Genomic DNA, 20,322 nt, shown 5'->3' with positions numbered 1-20,322 from the left:
TGTCATGAAAGCTGACATTTAAAGTGCCTCTGATTAACCCCAAATAGGGTTAGCTGCTCATTTTTGTAGTCACAACTTACTGAGCAATTCACAGTACGCAAAGAACCTCCTCAGAATCACGTAGCTCTCGATGTTCAAAGATATTAATCAAAAAAATGGTCCAAAGGAATTTCCAAAGCATTTATTATTCCATGGAACACAGTGCACACAATCATCAAGCGGAGAAAACATGGCACAACAGTGACATTACCAGGAACTATTAGAGTGTACAACCCCATTATTTATTATATATTTTTTCCCCCCTCTCAAAAGAATTTATTTGATTTGATTTACTTTTCAATGGAAGTACTGGTCACAAAGGTTGTGTCTCTTTGCCTCTACAGTTAATAAAGAATCCAAATCAGAGTTTGGGGAGCATCCCATAACCAGCTGTGTTCAACCTCAAAGGTTCTACACTCCTCGTACTGGAGCGTTTAGTTTGTCCTCAGACTTGTCCTCAGCTAGGCACATGTTGCATCCATTTTGACGAGGAGGAAGGATGTTGCCAGAGACAATTGGAGAATGTCTGGCTTGCTAACGCAAGCCATTTGCTAGGGGGGGGGGGGGGGGGGGGGGGGGAGGGAGAGAGAGAGAGAGAGGAGAGAGAGAGAGAGAGAGAGAGAGAGAGAGAGAGAGAGAGAGAGAGAGAGAGAGAGAGAGAGAGAGAGGAGAGAGAGAGAGAGAGAGGAGAGAGAGAGAGAGAGAGAGAGAGAGAAGGAAGGCCTTGAGACAGGTCCAGGTTCCAGTGTGTTTTGGCCCGTGGGTCTCAAACCTGTGGTGGCTTGAGTCCTCGCAGCAGTCCAAACTTGCAGGGGAGGACGATATGAGTAAGTTAGAAGCTACTAAATGCTCAACTAAAAAGTTGATGCAGTTTACACTTTTGGGGATTCAATGCACCTTTTTTCCTAATGAGTAAATGTGTTAATTGTGAAATTTATTTTAATTGAATTTTGCCCATAAAACATTCTTATTTTTGTTGAGAAAGAAGAATTAACAGATGTGAGCTTGGCAATTAATTTATTTCAATCCGTAAATCAGAAACTCAATAAAAGATGTGAACACATCCATCAACATGCGGATGTTAGTATTCTGTCACGTTCTGGTCACAGTGGCCTCAGATGTTTTGTCCGTTCTCAATGAAAAACTCAAATGATGAGTTTGAACTGAGAAAGCAGCTCACCCTTAGCAACCATGTTGAGGAGCTAGCTCAGATTTTCACATTTTACTACAAAGAGAAGAAGCCATCTCTGATGTGATATTACAAACCAAGGAACACAGGAGCACCTTGTCCCATGATTTGGCAATTTACAGGCACATCATAATGATTCACTGAAAGAGTTGTAATGTTTTTGTTCACCTTTGCAAAGATAATGCTCAGTTCGTATTAAATCCATCATAGAGGTAGAACTAATATTTTCATTTTCTCGTTTACATTTTACATCTTTTAAATGCATTTCTATAGGTAAAGGGATGCTGCTGTATGTTAATGTTTGATACACTCTAGTAAAACTGGAAGAAAGCAGAAGTCACATGTTCAACTCTGAATAACATCATCAACACCAAATGACAGGCTGAATTTCAAAGTAACTTCTGTGTTCCAAAATTGAGTTTAAGTAGGCAAAAGTAGATGTCAGAATTTGTCGTGATATGCCAAATAAATTAGATTGAAGTGGCAAGGCCTTCAAGATCAAACAGCTTTTGTGAAGTTTCAATTTTCACTCAATGTTCTTCTTTCAAACTCTTCCTCTGTGTTTCATTAGCATTTGTCAAATGCTGCAGCGCTTGTATCTGATTTCTCTTTGAAGCCACTTTAGAAAGAAACACATTAAGGGATGACACATCCTAACGACCACTGTAAAATACTTCCTTTTATTGCAGTAATAACAGAGAAGATGATAGTCCAGGAAAGCAACATATTCCTGTATATAATTATGATTTAAACACTTCCCAACATGGAAAAGGTAAGAAAAAAATGCATGAAAAACAATCTTATTAAAAAGAAAACAAACAAAAATGACATGCAAAACCCCTCACAACTCAGGCAACTGTAAAAATATTCAAGGTGCAGATGTTTGTAATTTATATAACCCAAGTATCACTTGCCATCATCGACACAAACTGTTTCCAACAACCCCTGAAACAGAAACCATCATCAACATTGACAGAATAGTCTAACGATCCTGTTGAGGTGATCCACCTTGTGCTTTTGCTAACCACTCAAAGCATCCCACAAAGCATGACAGCAGTGCTGCTCCTCTAAATTACCATGACAACGCCATTCAGCAGACATTTTCAAACAATAACTGAAAAAAAGAGGAAAATTAACACAGAAAGAAAAGTTGGTCATGGAAAAGAAACAAATTGCCATTTGCCCAGAACATTGAGATTGGTCCAGCTCTGAAGAAGACAGTGTAAACAAAATATGGGTAAACTTGGCCAACACATTACTTATAAGTACACTTTCATTGCAAATAAATAAGAATGACACGACACAATTCCTTTTTGACATACAGTATATATTGCTCCAAAGACACGCACATGAGGACCCTGCTAGGACTTAACTACTGAACTTGTGGTTTAAGTGTAGATGTGACAGTGTTCAATCTTCTCACGCAAACACTAAATGATGCATCAAAACTGAGGTGATTGGAATATCACATCAGGCCTCATAGAAGAACAACGTATAGGCACAGTTTTAATGGTGGAATTGCATAGAAGCAAAATCTCAACACCACATGACACATGCACGTTTCTAGTTCAGTTAATTCCTGATTTGGGACGTAACTATCTCCACTTTTATAAATAAGCATTTCGTTTGAAATGCGTCTGTCTGTGAGGATGTTCATGCATGAGGCCCTCTGTTTTTACTTGAAAAAATTCTTGGATACATAATGCTAATAAATACAGCACTTAATATTAAATCATCTCATCTCTTTGGAAAGAAAGGTTCAAACTGATTCTGTTGGGAAAAGATGAACCCATTGTTGAGGGGGAGGGGGTCGATAGTAGAAAGGCATTAGTAGGGCTCCACAATAGCCCCACCACCAGCAATAAAGTGTCATTCTGCACAAAAGACAGCTTTAGAGTCACAACTAGCCGTTTGCCCTCATCATCATCCCTTGAGGGCTTCGAAGGTTTCCTCTCATTCCAGCTTGGACATCTCATACTTGGTCGTCATGATTTCCTACACAGTGATAACAGCAGTGTGAACTGTTGTCCAACTTTTAACACAGGAATTATATAGTATAGCACAACAAGTGCATAGACTTAAAAAAAGCAATACCTCATCAGAGTCAAGCAAGACCGGAAGAGCTCTGAAAAGACAAAAGGACAGTTTGAATCCTTCTCATTAATTCAACTCAGGTTGCTAAACTGAATAATGATTGGTGTTAAATGACTTACATATCAGAGAGAGAGCTAGGAATGTTTTCCTCAACCCACTTCAAGTCTTCTTCCTAGATGGAGAAAAATATAGTAAACACTGCCACCTGTGGGAAACTGATTTTGACTGCAGATCCCTACTGGCTCTATTTCACTCAGTCTTTCCCAAACGTCAAAACCCAAACCAGGAATTGGCTTTCTCCCCACGGGTCAACTTATTAAACACATTATAATGTACATTATAAATACATTATGTATATCAACATTCTTCCTAAAAAAAAATAAGTTCTTCAACTCAACTGTGTGCGTTTGATGATCAAGAGCATTTTATTTTTGGGAAACCCTTTTCTAATGAAAACCATCAAGTTTAACAGATAAAACAATTACATGTGCATTACTGACCGTGTTTGATTCTGGTGATTTCACTGTACCATTTGTCTCATTTTTTGTGGTTCTCAGTTTCATGCCAGCTGTGGAGGGAAAACGAGCTGTTACCAGAGTAGAAAAGGCTGCGCGTTGCGTGATAAAACCAAGATTAGGTAGGTTATCGTACCCATGTTTGCAGAGGCAATAAATTCCTCAATTTCCTCATCATCTGAGTCGTCGATAAGAGGTGTGAAGGCATACCTGTGTGTATTAAAAATCAATGAAGGGATGGAACAAAAGGGCAGGCAACAGGGTGTGGTGGCCACAATCTATTAGAACTTGCCTTTGGTTGTTAGCAGATGGTCTCCATAGGAACATTATGACAAGTAGAATGAGGGAGAATAAAAACCTCCAGAAAGCATCTTCCACCCACAGTTCGATCCAATCCTGAGCACAAATGAGGTCCTTGTTAAAAATGTAGTTGACGTCTAATGAATTCGAATTAAGACAGATATGCCAAGCATACTCACCGACTGGCAATCGACGAGACGGAATTTCTTTGCTGTCCAACCCATGAAAATGATGGAAGCTAAAGGATGGACCATAAATGAAAAATAGGTATGGTAACTGTAAGACATGCACGTGTTGTCAAGCATTGTGTATTCCACTCACCAATGACTGCAAATATGAGTGTGTTTGTGAAGTGCCTGTAGAGGGACAACTTAACCGGGTTTTTTCTCAGCTTCAGAGTCTTGATGGTTTGAGCAAGGCTGACAAATATGTAATTGGCAGTCAAGGCAAACGCACAACTCCACTCAAATGAACCTCCATGCTTTGTATCAAATGAACATGCAAACATAAGCGGACTGTTTGAAACGTTGACATTGAAATTGGTACATTTGAACAAAAAAATGTTTTTTATTAACCAAAATCCATCGGGAGGTTTATTATTATTAAAGCCTTAAAAATCATGCTGAGACTATAAAAATCTGAGAAAAATACAATTTGCATAATAATTTGGAAAGTAATTTCGTTTAGTTGCGTAACTCGAGGTATGAAGTGCAGCTGCACAAGCACAATAATGAACAATAATGTGGTAACTGAATACCTCTATGACAATGCCAGTAAAACTGAGTGCTATTTTTGTAAAGGCAGAATTCTAAATGCAGGTGTGTGTGAGCCAGAGCCAGGTTTATGGTGAGTGAGTGTCATGGCATGCAGAAGCAGAAGAATGCATGCAAATCTTCTTAGACCAAGAGATGTCATTTGACAATTGTGCATATCCTACTCTTGGTCTAAGAGCTTCAAAAGCAAGGGAGACAGAGGGAAAGGGAAGGATATCCACCAGCATAGAGAGGAGTCAAGCAGAGCCAGGGGAATGTTGGCCAGCAGGGCCAGGTCTGAGTCTTTAGCCTGGAAAGAAGGACACATCACAATGTGGACACGAAGAAGAGGAGTAAAAAGAACAGAAGCTCACAGAAGTGCACAAAGGGAATCCGGTAACCCGACCCATTAGGCCACAGTTTTAGCAGAGAGGAGTTGACTTTTGAGAGTAAAACGCTGAAAGGATATGAACCAGATGATGAATGAGTCTAATACAGCCAGAACAATTGCTGTAATGAGAGCAGGGCCATTGTCTCGACCCTTAAATACATACAAGCACAAAAAACACACTTTGGGATTCTTGTTGTAACACTGAACATGATTGCACTTTAGGTTATGTTGTTTATGCACGATCATATTTTGTTACCTTAACTGATTGTTGCCATGTGTTAAAAGAAACATTGTCTTACATTACAGGGGACAAAGTCTCACCCCAGTTATCCTCAGTACACCTTCAATGGCAGCAAAGACAAAGTAGAGAACCCCGAGACCAACCACTCGATGCATCAGCGTGCCTAATCGAGGCCTGTGAGGACAAAAGATTGCAAGTATTCTTAATAAACTGACATGTCACTCCCTTTGAAATTAGTTCTAGTGTGTGCATATAAGTTGACATACTTGACAATGCCATAGCCCAGGCTGACGATGATGACGAGCAATCGGGCTATAGTTCTCTTGAGGGCCGAAATCAGCTCGGCAAAAATCAGCAGGCCAGAAGCTGAAGAACCCAAACAGCGTGACCATTAGCAACAATGGTGGGAAATGTTTCTTTCAGTTAAGCATGTCAGCAGATACTCACAAGCAGAGCCGACAATATTGGTGTTTTCGTATTCAGCGCAGAAGACCGCCTTCTCCACCATCCCCAGGAAGATGACCCCTGCGATCCAAAACTGGATCCTCAATATATCTTTCCAGTAGCAGGCAGCCCAGATGAACCACAACAGGGCGAAGAGGATGTACACCACACACATGACCATGTAGAACTGTTGACAAATTGGAGCAAAAGTGTTTTGAGAAACAGCAAATTGATCATAATGACAAGATGTTGTCTACTTACGATCATGAGAGGGTATTCTGTAATGGAAATGAACCCATGCCTGCCTTTCATCACCACACTCACTGAAATGATATTTTGTTTATTACATCAGCATTATGTGAGGAAAAATGACTTGTGAAATGTAATAATGTGAAAAATAACTCCTCACTAGTTAAATTCCAGTTAGCATCTTGTTTACTGGGCACAATCTTCACCACGAGTAGGTAAGGGCCGTCCTTCCATGTGGAGGCTATGACATTGTCTTTGTTTTTGACCACAGTGCTGCTGTTTGTCACCGTGCCGCCATCATACTCTTCAGTAATCCATCGGATGTCGCTTTCATCCTGCAGCGTTGCAAAAATAAAACACAGATTACAACGTTGGCCTCAAGTTGCTATCATAATTCCTAATATTACTGACCAACTTTTTTCCCTCAACAGGCGGACTGACAGTTCGTGGCTCTGCCTTGGCTTTCTGAAGGAAGTGGAAGAGGTGAGAGCATAAGACAATCTTAAGTACAGTATGTGACTCTCACAATAATGCAATCAAAACCTACTTTTAACACTGGAAAGGAGCGCAGATTGCTGTTACACACTATCGGTTTGTGTTTGTGCTCGATGTACTCTCCTTTTATGAGGGGATTGGGATCTAAGCTCTGCCCGCGGCTCAGCGGCGTTCGCTCGTACATTTCCTACAAAGGGCAAAACAATTTATCTTGTCATCAAGCAATGACAACATCAATAAGTATTTAAAAAGAGTCATACTCACATCAAGATTATTGAAATCATTGTGGCAGGGGTAGTATTTCAAATACCACTGAATGGTGAATGTTACCTCATCAGGGCAGCCAAATGACACAACTGCAACAACAAATAAGTCAGGGTGAACACCAAATGGGAGTCTGTTAATTGTGAAATCATCAAACTGTATTTTTTCACGTCTTACCTTTCAGTTCAACGTTGGTGTCTTTGAACATGGACTTTCTTAACAGTAGCGGTCTTGAGGTCTGTTGGAAAGCAAATTATTATTTTTCTTTTATACATCAGAATCAGCTTTATTGCCAATTGTTCATCCTTCCAGGTTAATAATACCATCATACTGCAACTGGACAGTGGGGGTCAAAACTGAAACGTTCTCTGCATTTCTTGATTATTTAGCTTCAATGGAAAGGACTGATCTTTAAATAAAACAGTCAACGACAAGCTTCTGTTCTGCTTCATGTTAAAACGTCCAAGCAGATATCTAAAGAAAACACTCAAATAAATGCAAGTGTTTTGTTTTCCAACTATTCTAGGACCTCTTTAAAAAAAAATGTTTTTTAAAGTACAGTACAATACAATAGTAATATAGTAGTAGTAATAGTACATGGACGAGCCAATCTGGGGCTAGCTACCAGTCACGAAAACAACAGCCTTTTTCTTTCACGACAGTTATTTATATGTCCCACGACATACATATAAAGACCAAAACCAAGCCCAATATTTTAAATTATTTTGTTATGACGTGTATCAGTTAATAGACGGAGAAGGTTAACCGCCGATTCTTCCATGACAGCAAACTAGCATCACACAGCTAACACTGTTAGCCGTATCAACTGTTAATTTGTAACTCTTTACTTACACTTGAAGCGGTTATTTTCCATGATCCCGTCTCTGGAGCAGATGCAACTGTTTTTATGGTAACGAGTGAGAGTACATAAAGAAGTGTCCATGTATAGAAACGCTCCTTGTTCAAGCAGCTCCACGTACTCATTGGAACAGCTGCCATGTTGCAGCGCGTGAATACTTTCATTCTCGAGGCGTCCTGAACGCACCACAGCAGAAAGCATTCACTTGCATCGTACTTGGACGATCCGGTTCTACGTTTTCATCCAATATGCAATTATGTAACTAGAGAAATAAAGACTAGATAGAAACTTGACTTTTCATGACACCATGATTACTTATAAATATAATGTATATGAATTTCAAGGATCAATTGATTTGCACGAGACCAGCAGTCTCAAACAGATCTGTATCTTACTTCTTTCAGAAGATTTGTTTTCCACTAGAAATCTTACAAAACACAGAAACGAGTCCTTCCACACCATAGTTTTTCCCCCGTTTAAAATACTTGATGAATAGTATAGTTGTCAATTAATTTTGACACCTCTACACTGAACTGTTTCCAATCAGGCTCTCACCTTTTATTGCCCCTGCCCTAACTCTTTTGGAATGTGTCACCTTCAAAATCAGAGAATATTTGCAAAAAAAACAATAACACATCAGTTTGAACATTAAATATTTTGACTTTGTAGTGTATTCATTTGAGTATAGGTCAAAAACCATTTGTGAATAATTGTGATTGGGTTTTATATAAAATATGTATAACCACTTTGAGGACCACAAAAACATTTTAAAAATGTTACAATGATAGGCCTGAAATACTGTATTCTATAAATTATTTATTCTTCCACTATACAATGCATTTATGTCGGTTATTTACATTATCCACATCAACAGCAACAAAACACAAAAGTAAACCATTTCACAGTCTAGTGGATTCTAAACATATGTGCAAACATCAACAAGGTTGAACTCAGGTTGACAACAACAATGCCATTAAGACGATCAAATCATCATTTGTTTATAAAATTAAATTACTACAGATGGTTTTAGTGGAGCATAGCAAAATGTTTAGTACTCAACCACTGTAGGGGGATTTTAATACAATTCAGTATGGTACAAAATACAATACAATACAATATCTTAGAACTTCTTGACAACCAAACTTTTACAGCAGGTGGGAAATATCACTAGAGTTGTGATCTGTCCGTGTACCATCTGGAACCATGCTGCCATTTGAGCGACTTGACGAACCACTCGACAAAAGAGGAGTGTCCAGTGTTGGAGAGCTCAGTGACGTATCTGGGGAGATAACCACCACATAACGACTATCGTCATCCTCCATGCTCCCGTGAACGTCCGCAGTAACTATTGCGTTTTCTGCTTCCTGGTGGCTGCAGGAAGGTGAGGAGTTGAGCATAGGATCTTCCGTGGCCTCTCCATCAGGGCTCTCATCCTGGAAGCTGGTGTTGATGTAGATGATATCCTCTTTGCTAAAAGCCTCTGGAAACCTTTCTGTGATTTTTTCCAGCATTTCATGCAGTTGGTAAAAAAGGGGTCGGTCCAGAGGATCAGCCCTCCAACAGCTATACATGATCTCATACCTAGTCACAAGGATAAAAACGTTTAGACAAAAAAGTGAAAATGAGTGATCTGAGCAGAAAACACTCACAGATCATCCAAACAGTCTGTTGGTTGCTTCAGCCTGTGTCCTTCAAGGAGGTAGTCGTAAATCTCGTGGTTCTGAATGCCAGGATATGGTGTCATCCCACGTGTAGCGATCTCCCACATGGTAACACCGAATGCCCACTGCCAGATGAAATGGAAGGTACGATTTGGATTTTATCGATAGCTCAGCAGTTGTTGTGATCATTGAAAATTAAAACACGAGCTGTAGAAATTATATTGCATCAATTTCCCTCATCATAAATCATTATTGACAATTACTATAATCAGTGTTTTCATCCAACAAGTCACTCTCAGTTTTAAAAGTTTGGTGACCCCTGCACTATAGACTCTAAATGTAGATTTGTACAGAGTAATAACTGGGGCACTTACCACATCGCTTTTGACAGTAAATACTCTGTCCGCCAGACTCTCAACTGCTATCCATTTGACAGGCATTTTAGCAATTCTGCCTTGCCGGTAATAATCTCCACTGTAGATCTTCTTGGATAAGCCAAAATCGGCAACACATACCGTCATGTCATCTCGCAGCCTAAGGGGGAAACCGATCAACATAGAAGTAAATATTAAACATATTAAAAAGTAGCTCAGCCAGATCAATAACTCACATGCAGTTGCGAGCGGCCAGGTCGCGATGCAGAAAGTTCCGCCCGCTGAGATACTCCATTCCAGAGGCAATGTCCACCATGAACTTTAGGAGTGTCTGTGTTGGTAAGAACTGTGGAATAACATTAATATGGCAGATTATATATGATGAGATGTGCTTATATTATACACAATGTCTGATTCCTTACAACTGGATTCTCTCCCAAGCGTGATCGCAGCAGGAAGGTGTGTAGGTCTCCGTATTTCATAAAGGGCAGGAGGACCATTGGCTTGGGGAAATGTCCAGCTCCCATTTCCAGGCACACACCTAAAGAGGGTGACAATGTTACACAAACTCAAAAAGGGTAATGTGTGTGTGTGTGTTTTTTTTCTTTTTAACAAAACACTGAAAATGTGTTGTGTTGGTCCTAACCAAGCAGCCTGATGACATTAGGATGGTGGAAATCTTTCATGCAGGCTGCCTCATTCAGGAACTCCTCTATTTCCCTCTGGGAAAAACTATCCACTGTTTCAAAAACAGGAAAAAATAGTATTGCAATTAAATCATTGCAAAATTTGCTTTAAAAAGAAAGAACGAAAGAAAAGGACTTGCATTTCATTGTCTTCACAGCAACTTTTTCTGACATTCCATCTGGTTGTCTTAAATGACCCTCCATCACTGAGCCAAATTCACCTGACGGGGTAAGAAAAATACTGTTAAATTCAGTCTGGAGTAAATATACATGTTTGTCATGGTTGTCCATTCCCCCATTCACCTTCTCCAAGCACCTTTCCTATGGTTAGCAAGTTCCTCATGACCATCACATCCTGCAGTTTGGCATGGAGTTCATCGCTGACACCAAAGTTTACAACTGCAGACAAAGTTAGGTATGTTAAGATGGATCATTTTAGATTTATTTGTGCCAAATTCAAATATCAATATCAATGAAAATCATTAAATCACTCAAGTGCAATATATATTGATATGACCATGAATTTCAAAGTGTTCCATTTTGTGACTGCTGTACTGATATTATATTTGGAAACATACGAGTTATTCCGACAGCAGACCGATTGTAGGATCTCTGAGGTTTGTACTGGACCATCGGCTGTTGCTTTTGTCCACTTCCCAACAACCGCCTGCAGGGGGAGATAGTGAGACAGAAAAGAACATCAGAAACTGCGCACACTTAGGTCATTATAGGGAGTGAGATTCAGTACAATAGACAGTCAAAGCATGGACTCTCTCTGAGTTGTTTTTGGAATTCAGCTGCTGTTTTCCTAACTGTGTGTGGTGACAAAATCCTATCTGCATCCTGAGAGGCAAGACTGAGTCACTGACTTCAAGTGACTTGTTGTGAACCTTTGCAAACCAGCAGCTGCACAGAAACACTCTTCAGGTGCATAGGGGAGTGATTAAGAGGAAGCAAAGACACTTTATGGAAGTGTCACTTGTTTTTTCTAGTCTCCAGAAGGTCATGCAGTAAAAAAGATGAGTCAACTACTGATCACTTTACGAGACGAGAAAGCAAAGCGAAGCTATTTCAAAGATAAGATTATCAAGTTTAGAGAAAGGTTTTTGAGTGGATCGACTTTGAGTCCAGAAATCTCAGCATACCCAAGCCAAGAGTCAGATGTCCTGTTGTGTACACAGATAGCCACCCAGAGGACAAGCATCAAAAGACAGACTCCACACACCACACCCAGAACAACACTGACAGAATCTGGAATCTTTGTGCCGGGGCTTGTGGACGGTGATGGACCTGATTCTAAAACAGAGAAATTAAAATGTTTAAAATTCAAATTCAATTGAAAGCCATACAGTATATGGATCATATAACAGTCATATTGTAGGGAGGGAACTGTTAAAAGCACAGCATGGACAAATAGAATTCATTCAGTTAATTCAATAGTCAAGATCCAATTTGTTCAAATTTAGAATTGTTTTCAAAGGAAATAATGGCAAATTGTCAATTTTCTAAATCAGTTCCAGTGTCAAAATGCTCTTCTGCGGGATGGCAAACAGTACAAGAGTATAATGTCATTTTTCTCTTCTCACTTATGTACAAAACAAATTTGAGGCAGTTCAAGTATGAGGAAATAAATCACGAGCGTGGCTTACTGTCTTCTGGCACAAACAGCCAGACTCGTGGGCTGACCATGCCGCTCCCAGCACGTGTGCATGCAGCCACCTCCACACTGTACGTGGTGTTGAAATCGTGCAGCGCCACAAAGGCCGTGTTGGTGTAACTGTGGATCTGAACATAAATAACGGTGCCACAATATTATAATTTGCTCAGCAATTATCTTAAAAGTTAATCATTACAAGTAGATAAGAATCCGAAAGAATAAGGTCAAAGGTTGAATGGTTTCAAAAAGACAAGAATACACAAGTGAAACATGAGCACGCCGTGTAACCTCTCGTATCACAACCTTGAGTTTGTTGACATAACATCTTCCAGCCACATTTACAGGAATAAACCTCCGCTCCCACATAATTCCCCTCAAAAAACAGTGTGCACAGGCTACCAGTAACAATTCCCTGAAAAAAGGAAACATGGCTTGCTGCAATGGAGGTCACCATGTGACAGACAGTCTCGTATTTCACAACATTACATCTATGGTTCCTCCAATATGCTGACTGACTGACAGGGGACGCAGAACCCATGATTCATTTCTGTCTGTAGCACCAATACATTGATAGCTATGAGCGCATTTCCAGTCAGTGCTGATGTCGGAAGGCTTTTGTACACCATGCGCTGTTGTGACGTCAGCAACGATGGACAACACAAAGGAGATTTAAGCCTACTATGCACATCCTGTTGTATTCATATTCCATTGACTTTGTGGTGACTCACAGCCACATGACAAATGAAGAAAAACATTGACAATTTATTTTTTCACAATCGCTTCCTTAACATCCACACAGACAGGAAGACCAGGAAATATGCCATTGTCTTAGAAAGCACTACTGCAGGGCCACAAGAGATAAACCCGTAATGGAAAAAAGAAATCACTATTATTGGTTAATTTAACAACTGCGCTGGAGAGTCTATAACGTTCCTTGCATTCTTTCTTTTCCGTCTTCCTTAGTTTGTTGACAGAGAAATTTGCTGACCATAGGCTCAGTCACATTCTCGTCATATTTGTCATTCTCTGTTAGTAAGTTTTCGAATTATGTAATGCTTGGCTATTTACTGAAAATGCATAATTTGGCCACAAATCAGTTGTATTGATATATGTTTCTTGCATACATAATTACATAGTACATGATACAACTAGTAGGAGTTGGTCATCTAAGTGTCTTATATCAAAATGGGAAAAGTGAATCCCCAATTAATCAATTGGTAGTTATTTAACTAGAAGTTATGTAAATATGACTTTAATGGCATAGGAAATATTCAGCTTGTTTTGAATTCCTCTTTCCATGCACGCACGTAATCTACGAATAATGCTGCACAGAGCAAATGTCTGCATGAAAGTACCTCAACTTGCCATCACTTGCTCACCTTGTTCACATGCGTTCCATGTCTGACAATTATGTCATAGCCTTGCAGGATACCGTTTATCTTCTCATCCGGCGGAGGCTTCCACCTGATCACCAGCCACGTTTCATTCAGCTGCACGGTGACATTTCGAGGATAGACTGATGGCACTGGATAACAGAAGGATGATAGTAACATGGCACCATAATACTTTTTATGTGGAAAAAAATGCAATCATGTAAAGAATGTCCGGTTTAAACTTTGATAACAGTTTGGTATGTGGTCCTTTCCTGGCTAAAATATCCCCCACAGTGTCCCTTGAAGGGAAACTCCACCCTGTAGGAACTCTTTTGGTGAGACCGCTCCTATTTCCGAAATGTCTCGAGGAAAACTGGAGGAACTTGTCAGATGTAGAGCAGGTAGAACATTCCAATCCCAATAGCTTTTTCTGCAAGGTATTTAAAATGGATTGAAATTATATCTCAAGACTGATAATATTTGCAGTAGTCTTTGTCGCTTTCTGTTGTTGCAGTTTTTTGCTGTGTGTAGGTGGGAGTCAAAAAGTGGTCCATTCAAAACTTGCTTCATATGAAAAGTACTTTAAGGTATCTTTTGCTATGACTCAAAGCAATAATTTGCTTGTAAACTGTTGGATGGTTCCTAAAGTAGTCACACACCTCCCTCAGTTGTGTTGCTCTGAATCCAAGGTGAGAGCGGAGAAGCCCCCACCTCATTGCTGCAGGAAACACTCATGTTGTAAGACGTCATGGCTTGAAGTCCAGTGACTTCACACTGGAATGGCGGCACCGTGGCGTTGATGAACCTGGTTATGGTCACCTCCCCTATCCTGCGACTCACCATTTTCAACTTGGAACACACAGAAAACATGCAGTGATATATCTGAGGAGGGTTCATAAAAATAAAGGAGCAGATGTGACACTCACTCTAATGTGGCACTTTGCTAACGGAGAGAAACCGTCATGTCCGGGCACCCAGCTTAGTATCAATTTATTGGACTCCCTTGCAATCACAGTCAAGTTAGACACAGTCTTTGGAAGCACTGAAAAACACAGTCAAATCTAACATTGGCAAAAACACAATCCATTAAAACCTCAGTTAATAGTAATATTTCCAAAAAATGTTCCACAAGACTGTAACATTCAAGTACATTCAAGGACAAGAGAAAATATTTTGACTCTTCCAAAAACAAGTTGCTATTTTTTATTGTCATCAGCATTTGTGGCATACCTTTAATGTTGATGTTTGCTTCTCTGGATGTACTGACCCCCTTCTTGTTGTATGCTTCGCAGTTGAACTGAGTGTACTTGTTGATACCTTTAGTAAACACATTAGAGAGGATGACTCAGTGTTAAGTATGTGCTGATTATTTGGTGGAAACACTGAATGTCTAATAACGCTAATTTTGACCATAACTAGGTATTCTCTTTGTGCAGACGAAAGACGGAACAGGTCTCGTCTCTTCTTCAGAAGTGAGAATGTCATCAACCTATAAAATAACACATTATTTTTGAATTTCTTCTTCACTATACTCAACGGTTAGAAAAAATGCCTGGCTTTCTGTCAGTCAAAAGCCTCAAACTTTGCTCCATTTGAAAAATACTGCCCCATTTTGTGCTCAATTTCGGAAGCCGAGCTAAGCAAACAGCAGCCAGAGAGAAAAGTACTGGATGTTTTGTTTATATTTTTAAGAGTGTCTTGACCTTCCCCGGAGCACTAGTGTAAACAGTGCCATGCTTTTTACACAAACACAAACTGCACCAGATGTTTCTGCTTTTAACTCTAAATGACAGTGCCTCTCAAAGTTTGATGTGCAAATAACTGAGGAGTTTTTGGGAGTAATGGGCAAATACCTTAGCACATTTTTGGGCAAGTTGCAAAAATGCTATGACTACAAGCCTTAGCCTTTGAGTGCACAGCCAACAGATGTTGGAAGCAAAATGGAGAGTGAGCAGGTTTGACTCAAGTTGCAACTGGAATAAGTCATTCTTGTTAAATGTGGAAAAACAGAATGGGAAACTTCAATCATGACTGGTTTTTGGAGAAGAGTGTCACACCAAAATCTGTGCTACACATGATTAATATTTTTTGTAAAATTAAGATGCTTAAAAAATATTATTTACATGCAAAAGGTTGTTTAAAGGTTTTAATCCAATAATTGAGAAGTTAAGTCTGCTACAGCATTTCATGAACTAATGGTCCACCCAAAATATAATTACAGAAAACCAGTTTCTATTCTAATGTGTTTATGAGAGGATTAGTGCCAGTGAAGAAAAAAAAAAACGAGGGGTGACAGGATTCTGACTTTAAAGTCAGAATTCTGACTTTATTCTCAGAATTCTGACTTTAAAGTCAGAATTCTGAGAATAAAGCGATTAGGGCCAGTGAAGAAAAAAAAACGAGGGGTGACAGGATTCTGACTTTTTTCTCAGAATTCGTCAGAATTTCTCAGAATTCAGAATTCTGAGAATAAAGTCAGAATTCTGACGAATTCTGAGAAAAAAGTCAGAATCCTGTCACCCCTCGTTTTTTTTTCTTCACTGGCCCTAATCCTCTTCCGTAGTTTATGTGTAAAAAAGGAATAGCTAAAATATATATATATTTGGCACTAAAAATACACAAAGATGAGGCATTTGTATTCTGGTTTTATGGTAAGCACGGTAAATTGATGACTGAGATGGAAACAACCAGTTCAGAGTAGCAAGTGGGTTGGCTGGGAGTACAGTAGAAGGAAGTTTTGCAGCATAGGTCGAGCAACCTATTATTTTGAGGTTGTTGCAAAACTGCCAGAAATGTTAGCTTTCCATTTATAAAGCCAATTAGAGAGACTTTGTTTTCTTGCTGTGTACCACCGCATTTCAGTGAACTCGACTGGATTTTGCTTCATGTGAAGTAAACTCTACAATCATTTTACGAAGCACCGTTGCCATGACTCAGACTGTAAAACTGATTAATATTGCAAACGTGCACAGAAATTTTAAGCCATTCCAGATGACAAATATGATCAAATGTTTTCATGGTTTACAACTTGTGAGACATTAGTGTCTCTCACTATAGCTCAGTAAGCATCAGAGGATTGACATTTTGGTTTAGTTCCGGACTTAGTTTTTTTTTTGCAAGATGATAAGTAAAGAAGAAGAATACAAAAGATAATTGCATGCACTGATACAAATGGAGAGCTGTAGAACTTTTGTGCGTGTCTAAATACTAACATTATCAATGGCCTCAATGACACCAGCCTTGGTGGTACAAATCTCTTTGGATCAGCACAGTGGAGATGCTTAGGCAGCGAAGATGAAGCAGAATAGAAACCACTTGCAGACCAAAACACACAAGCTCGTGATAGCCGCTCACGAACTACCCACTGACTTGCAAGCTTCTATATGGGTCATCACTTATTCTCAAAGGCGGAGTAAATTTACCATTTGATTTTTAAATTGTATATTTTACATTTATGTAAGATATACTGAAAGATGTGTGAGGTGAAATTGTGATATTTAATAACAAATAGGGGGTCAAACAGATTGTGTAGTGTTCTTTAACACTTGACATGAACTCTTGCAGATGCCTTATGTGGAAATAGGAGCACTTGCCGCATAAAACAAGTGCAACGTGTGTAGTGAAAGTACCAAGTTCTGGTAGCTTGCAGCCTCCAGCCCCTCCTTGCTTGGGAAGTGGGCTGTCCTGTGAATGAGGTCTTTGTCTCCGGAGCCAACCCCCGAACGGAATGCATGTATAACCCCCCACTCCAGCCCTTCCTGCCCGGGCCCTTGCACACACTGGACCAAAAAGCACAGCTCTGAACATTTAACCCATTGCACAACTGGATGTGTTGCACCACAGGAGGAGCCTTTAGCCTGAAGGACACACTGAGCCAAAAATATATCCTTGTCATAACAAATGTTTTTCATCCAATATTAAAATCAAGTAGGGTTTTATTAGGTTAACAGGTTCACCTCAGAATTTTCAAGGGACTTTACTTTGTCTACCCTAAAAAAAAAAAATTAAAGGCAATAAGGGCCAAAATAATAGCCCTCTAATATAGTGTAGTGATTAAATCTGGTACATGAATAGCGCCAATGACACCAAATATGATTGCATAGAAATCTCATTGTATAAGCACAAGGACATGATGAGGTAGTGAAGATGAAACAGAACAGAAACCACCAACAAACAAATGCAACTTGAGGTCACGCCAGCTCAATTTGTCTCTATTATAAGAAATAATTTTCTCTCTATTTGTCGGTTTGATAATAATACTCAAGAGTTTCTCCAGTGAGCTACTTTAACAGTCATGCATTTGTGCAAGACAGTTACAATGTGCAATTTTGACAACAACAAGGTTTGCTCACCTTCCACATGGTAAGTACTGGGTGAGCTATGATAGTCACCATCGGGAATTCCATCACGCAGCCAGCGAATCTTAACGGGGTCTGGAGGTCCGACCGCCTCACATGACAGAGTGAAAGGAGTGTCCTTTGTTGTGTTTCTGTCCTCAGGTTGCTGGATAAAGGTTGGAAGACCTACAAAAAAGAAATAATTGCGATAAGTGCGGAGCTCTAAACAAGTGCCCGATGCCACTTTGGACTTACCTTCTACCTTGATGGTGATAGGTTGAGACTCCACCGTCCTGTTGTCGATGCTGAGCCTGCAACGGTACTCGCCAGCGTCTGCCCTTTGCACCTGGGTAATGCTGTGAAACCATTTTAAAATGTCAAAGTTCAATTCGGAAATAAATGCAGGTCCTAGACAAATTATTACTATTACTACTATTATTACTATTGCCTTAAATAAAGTTAAAGAAGGCTAAAGAGAACTTCAGGGCCACATACGTACCTGACAGTGGAAAGGAGCGTTGTTGCCTTGTCTGTGATGGTCTGCAGTTCATTAATCATTACTTGCATGTTCGTAGCCAGGTCCTGGCCGTTCTTCATCCACAAGATGGTGGGTTCAAGCTGGGAATCGGGAATGTCAATGGAGCAGCTGAACTTTGCCTCATGTCCTTCCGACAACTGGATGAAATCTGTGGTGGTCTTAAAATTGAGCCGTTTTAGCTCATCCGGGCTGAGGTACATCTTGGAAGCATGGCCTGACACAACAAGGGGCTCAGAGGTCCTGATGGGCCGATGGAGATGCTTGCTGGATTCTTGGGCTGTTTACACAGTCACATAAGGTTTTAATGAAATTGGGTTTTATAAACAGTGTACTAGGATTGCTAATATCGCATTATTTTGTATAATACAACTTTTTTCTTTTTTTAAACCTTATAAACACACAAACTAAATTTGGGGGGAAATCAATCCAATGAAAACATGTCAATATTTACATATCTGTTGAGTTACAGTATTTATTCTGTTCAAAAATTGGAAAGTCAGACACTATTGACACAAAGCCCAAGATCCAAAATACCAGTTCGTTTGCTTCGAAATTGTGCCCAATAATTATTTTCATTAGTTTCGCGCGGCATTAGTTGTATTAATCACTATCACGTACGAATAGGTGGGGAAACAAATTTAAGAAGTAGTCGGTACACAATCAATGCCAAAATGCTTTAAATAATTGGGAGTTGCAAGTCAGTGTGATAAACATATGGTCTTAAGTTTATTCTAACGTGACGAGTGAGCCAAAACGTAAACGTTTTCCCCCCCAATTAGATTTACAAAGAAACAATCAAGATTTGATGACATTAGTGAGATAAGACGCACAGACAGATCAACCCAAAGGAGACAGCTTTGCTCTCTTCAGGTCTTCTAAGTGCGCTCACAGTTTCAGGTTGGCACTTTGAAAGCGTTTAATTTTGTCTGAGCTGCAATTACGGACAATTATTCTTGCATCGAGTCAAATTTCCTTGCGTAGAGGCGTGAAATTAATTAAACACATTACCACTGCTGGAATTCCACACAGTCAGTGCCATGGTTACGGTGGAGAGTATAAATCCCAACCAGGCATCTGAAGTCAGCTTCTTTGCCATTTTCCCACTGCACTTCTCAGTCCAAGCAGGCGGAAAATACCCACAACAAAGATACCAGCGCACACTCGATTGCACGACGACTGACCTACATCACCCAGGAGAGTTTAGGCGCTGTGTGTGGAGACTTGTTGTTACCAAATTACGTTGGCCTCTGGGGAGAAAAAGTTTACTTACCGCAACGTCACAGGAGGCGGGCCGGGTAGGAGAAAATAATTGAAATATGAAGAAAAGCCTAACAAAACAATTGTTGGCATGTTAAACATATGGAAGTCCCTTTCTGCTTAGTCAAAATGTGCATAATAAAAAATTATTGGAAAAAAATACCATTAAAGTCGCGTCTGTTTTTGTTCCCTTTTGTTTTTTTCGACACATAATTAGGCCCATACTCTAAACCTGTACGGACCTAGAATTACTAACTAAGTTAATATTTATTATTTGTCTATTTTTTTCCCACCATAAATAAACAATTTAGGTTATCTGCGCAACTTCGTCACCGTGTGGTCAAGACTAGACACTGCAGTACCATAAAAGCCGTCTGTTTCGTTTCTGCGTTTGAGAATAAAGAGGCCCTTCTAGTAACCTTCCCAATGATTGTTAAAAGTTCAATTTTCATCTGATTGTCGACGAATGCATATCTGTCCGTGACAAAAGAACGTCTCCAACTCTCCATAGATGATGAATCACACTTTTCTGCCTCGCTGCATATGTCAAGCGTTGTCAAAAATGTTATTTCTTAAATATCCATGTAATCGTGCATACAATGCATTG

The 20,322-nt window shown here is 39.7% G+C and overlaps 2 protein-coding genes and 1 long non-coding RNA gene across 4 annotated transcripts; 1 reads left to right on the top strand and 2 right to left on the bottom strand.

Moving 5' to 3' along the window:
- Positions 1-1,887: 1,887 nt before the first annotated feature.
- tmem87b (transmembrane protein 87B) lies at positions 1,888-7,992 on the bottom strand. 2 transcript variants are annotated; one of them, XM_037271707.1, is made up of 19 exons: positions 7,826-7,992; positions 7,151-7,211; positions 6,974-7,065; positions 6,762-6,896; positions 6,626-6,679; positions 6,375-6,549; positions 6,227-6,288; positions 5,969-6,152; positions 5,788-5,887; positions 5,602-5,695; positions 5,359-5,430; positions 4,459-4,567; positions 4,317-4,375; positions 4,130-4,233; positions 3,974-4,047; positions 3,823-3,890; positions 3,442-3,494; positions 3,323-3,353; positions 1,888-3,223 (listed from the first exon to the last, which is right to left on the bottom strand). In XM_037271707.1, exons 1-19 carry the CDS (start codon positions 7,970-7,972, stop codon positions 3,182-3,184), a joined length of 1,716 nt encoding a protein of 571 aa, XP_037127602.1. In that variant the 5' UTR covers positions 7,973-7,992; the 3' UTR covers positions 1,888-3,181. The 2 variants fall into 2 exon arrangements, with proteins under 2 accessions (XP_037127602.1, XP_037127603.1); XM_037271708.1 differs by lacking the exon at positions 5,359-5,430 and adding an exon at positions 5,128-5,199.
- On the top strand, positions 3,880-5,651 carry LOC119134793. The gene is made up of 2 exons (XR_005100397.1): positions 3,880-3,959; positions 5,587-5,651. It is a non-coding gene; the product is annotated as an uncharacterized LOC119134793 (long non-coding RNA).
- A 636-nt stretch (positions 7,993-8,628) lies between the features above and the next one.
- On the bottom strand, positions 8,629-19,736 carry mertka (c-mer proto-oncogene tyrosine kinase a). Its single transcript, XM_037271651.1, has 19 exons — positions 19,467-19,736; positions 18,420-18,735; positions 18,176-18,276; positions 17,936-18,106; positions 14,814-14,900; positions 14,510-14,625; positions 14,243-14,432; positions 13,590-13,735; positions 12,203-12,338; positions 11,699-11,849; positions 11,132-11,220; positions 10,857-10,952; positions 10,694-10,774; positions 10,514-10,606; positions 10,290-10,408; positions 10,104-10,213; positions 9,868-10,027; positions 9,482-9,618; positions 8,629-9,413 (listed from the first exon to the last, which is right to left on the bottom strand). The coding sequence occupies exons 1-19, from the start codon at positions 19,552-19,554 to the stop codon at positions 8,978-8,980; spliced, it is 2,823 nt and encodes a 940-aa protein (XP_037127546.1). The 5' UTR covers positions 19,555-19,736; the 3' UTR covers positions 8,629-8,977.
- Between the last annotated feature and the right edge of the window lie 586 nt (positions 19,737-20,322).

The sequence above is a fragment of the Syngnathus acus genome, chromosome 15, assembly GCF_901709675.1.
Source record: "Syngnathus acus chromosome 15, fSynAcu1.2, whole genome shotgun sequence".
In the NCBI taxonomy this organism is placed as follows: domain Eukaryota; kingdom Metazoa; phylum Chordata; class Actinopteri; order Syngnathiformes; family Syngnathidae; genus Syngnathus; species Syngnathus acus.
Note: the sequence above shows the minus strand (reverse complement) of the source record. Positions and strands in the feature narration are given on the sequence as shown.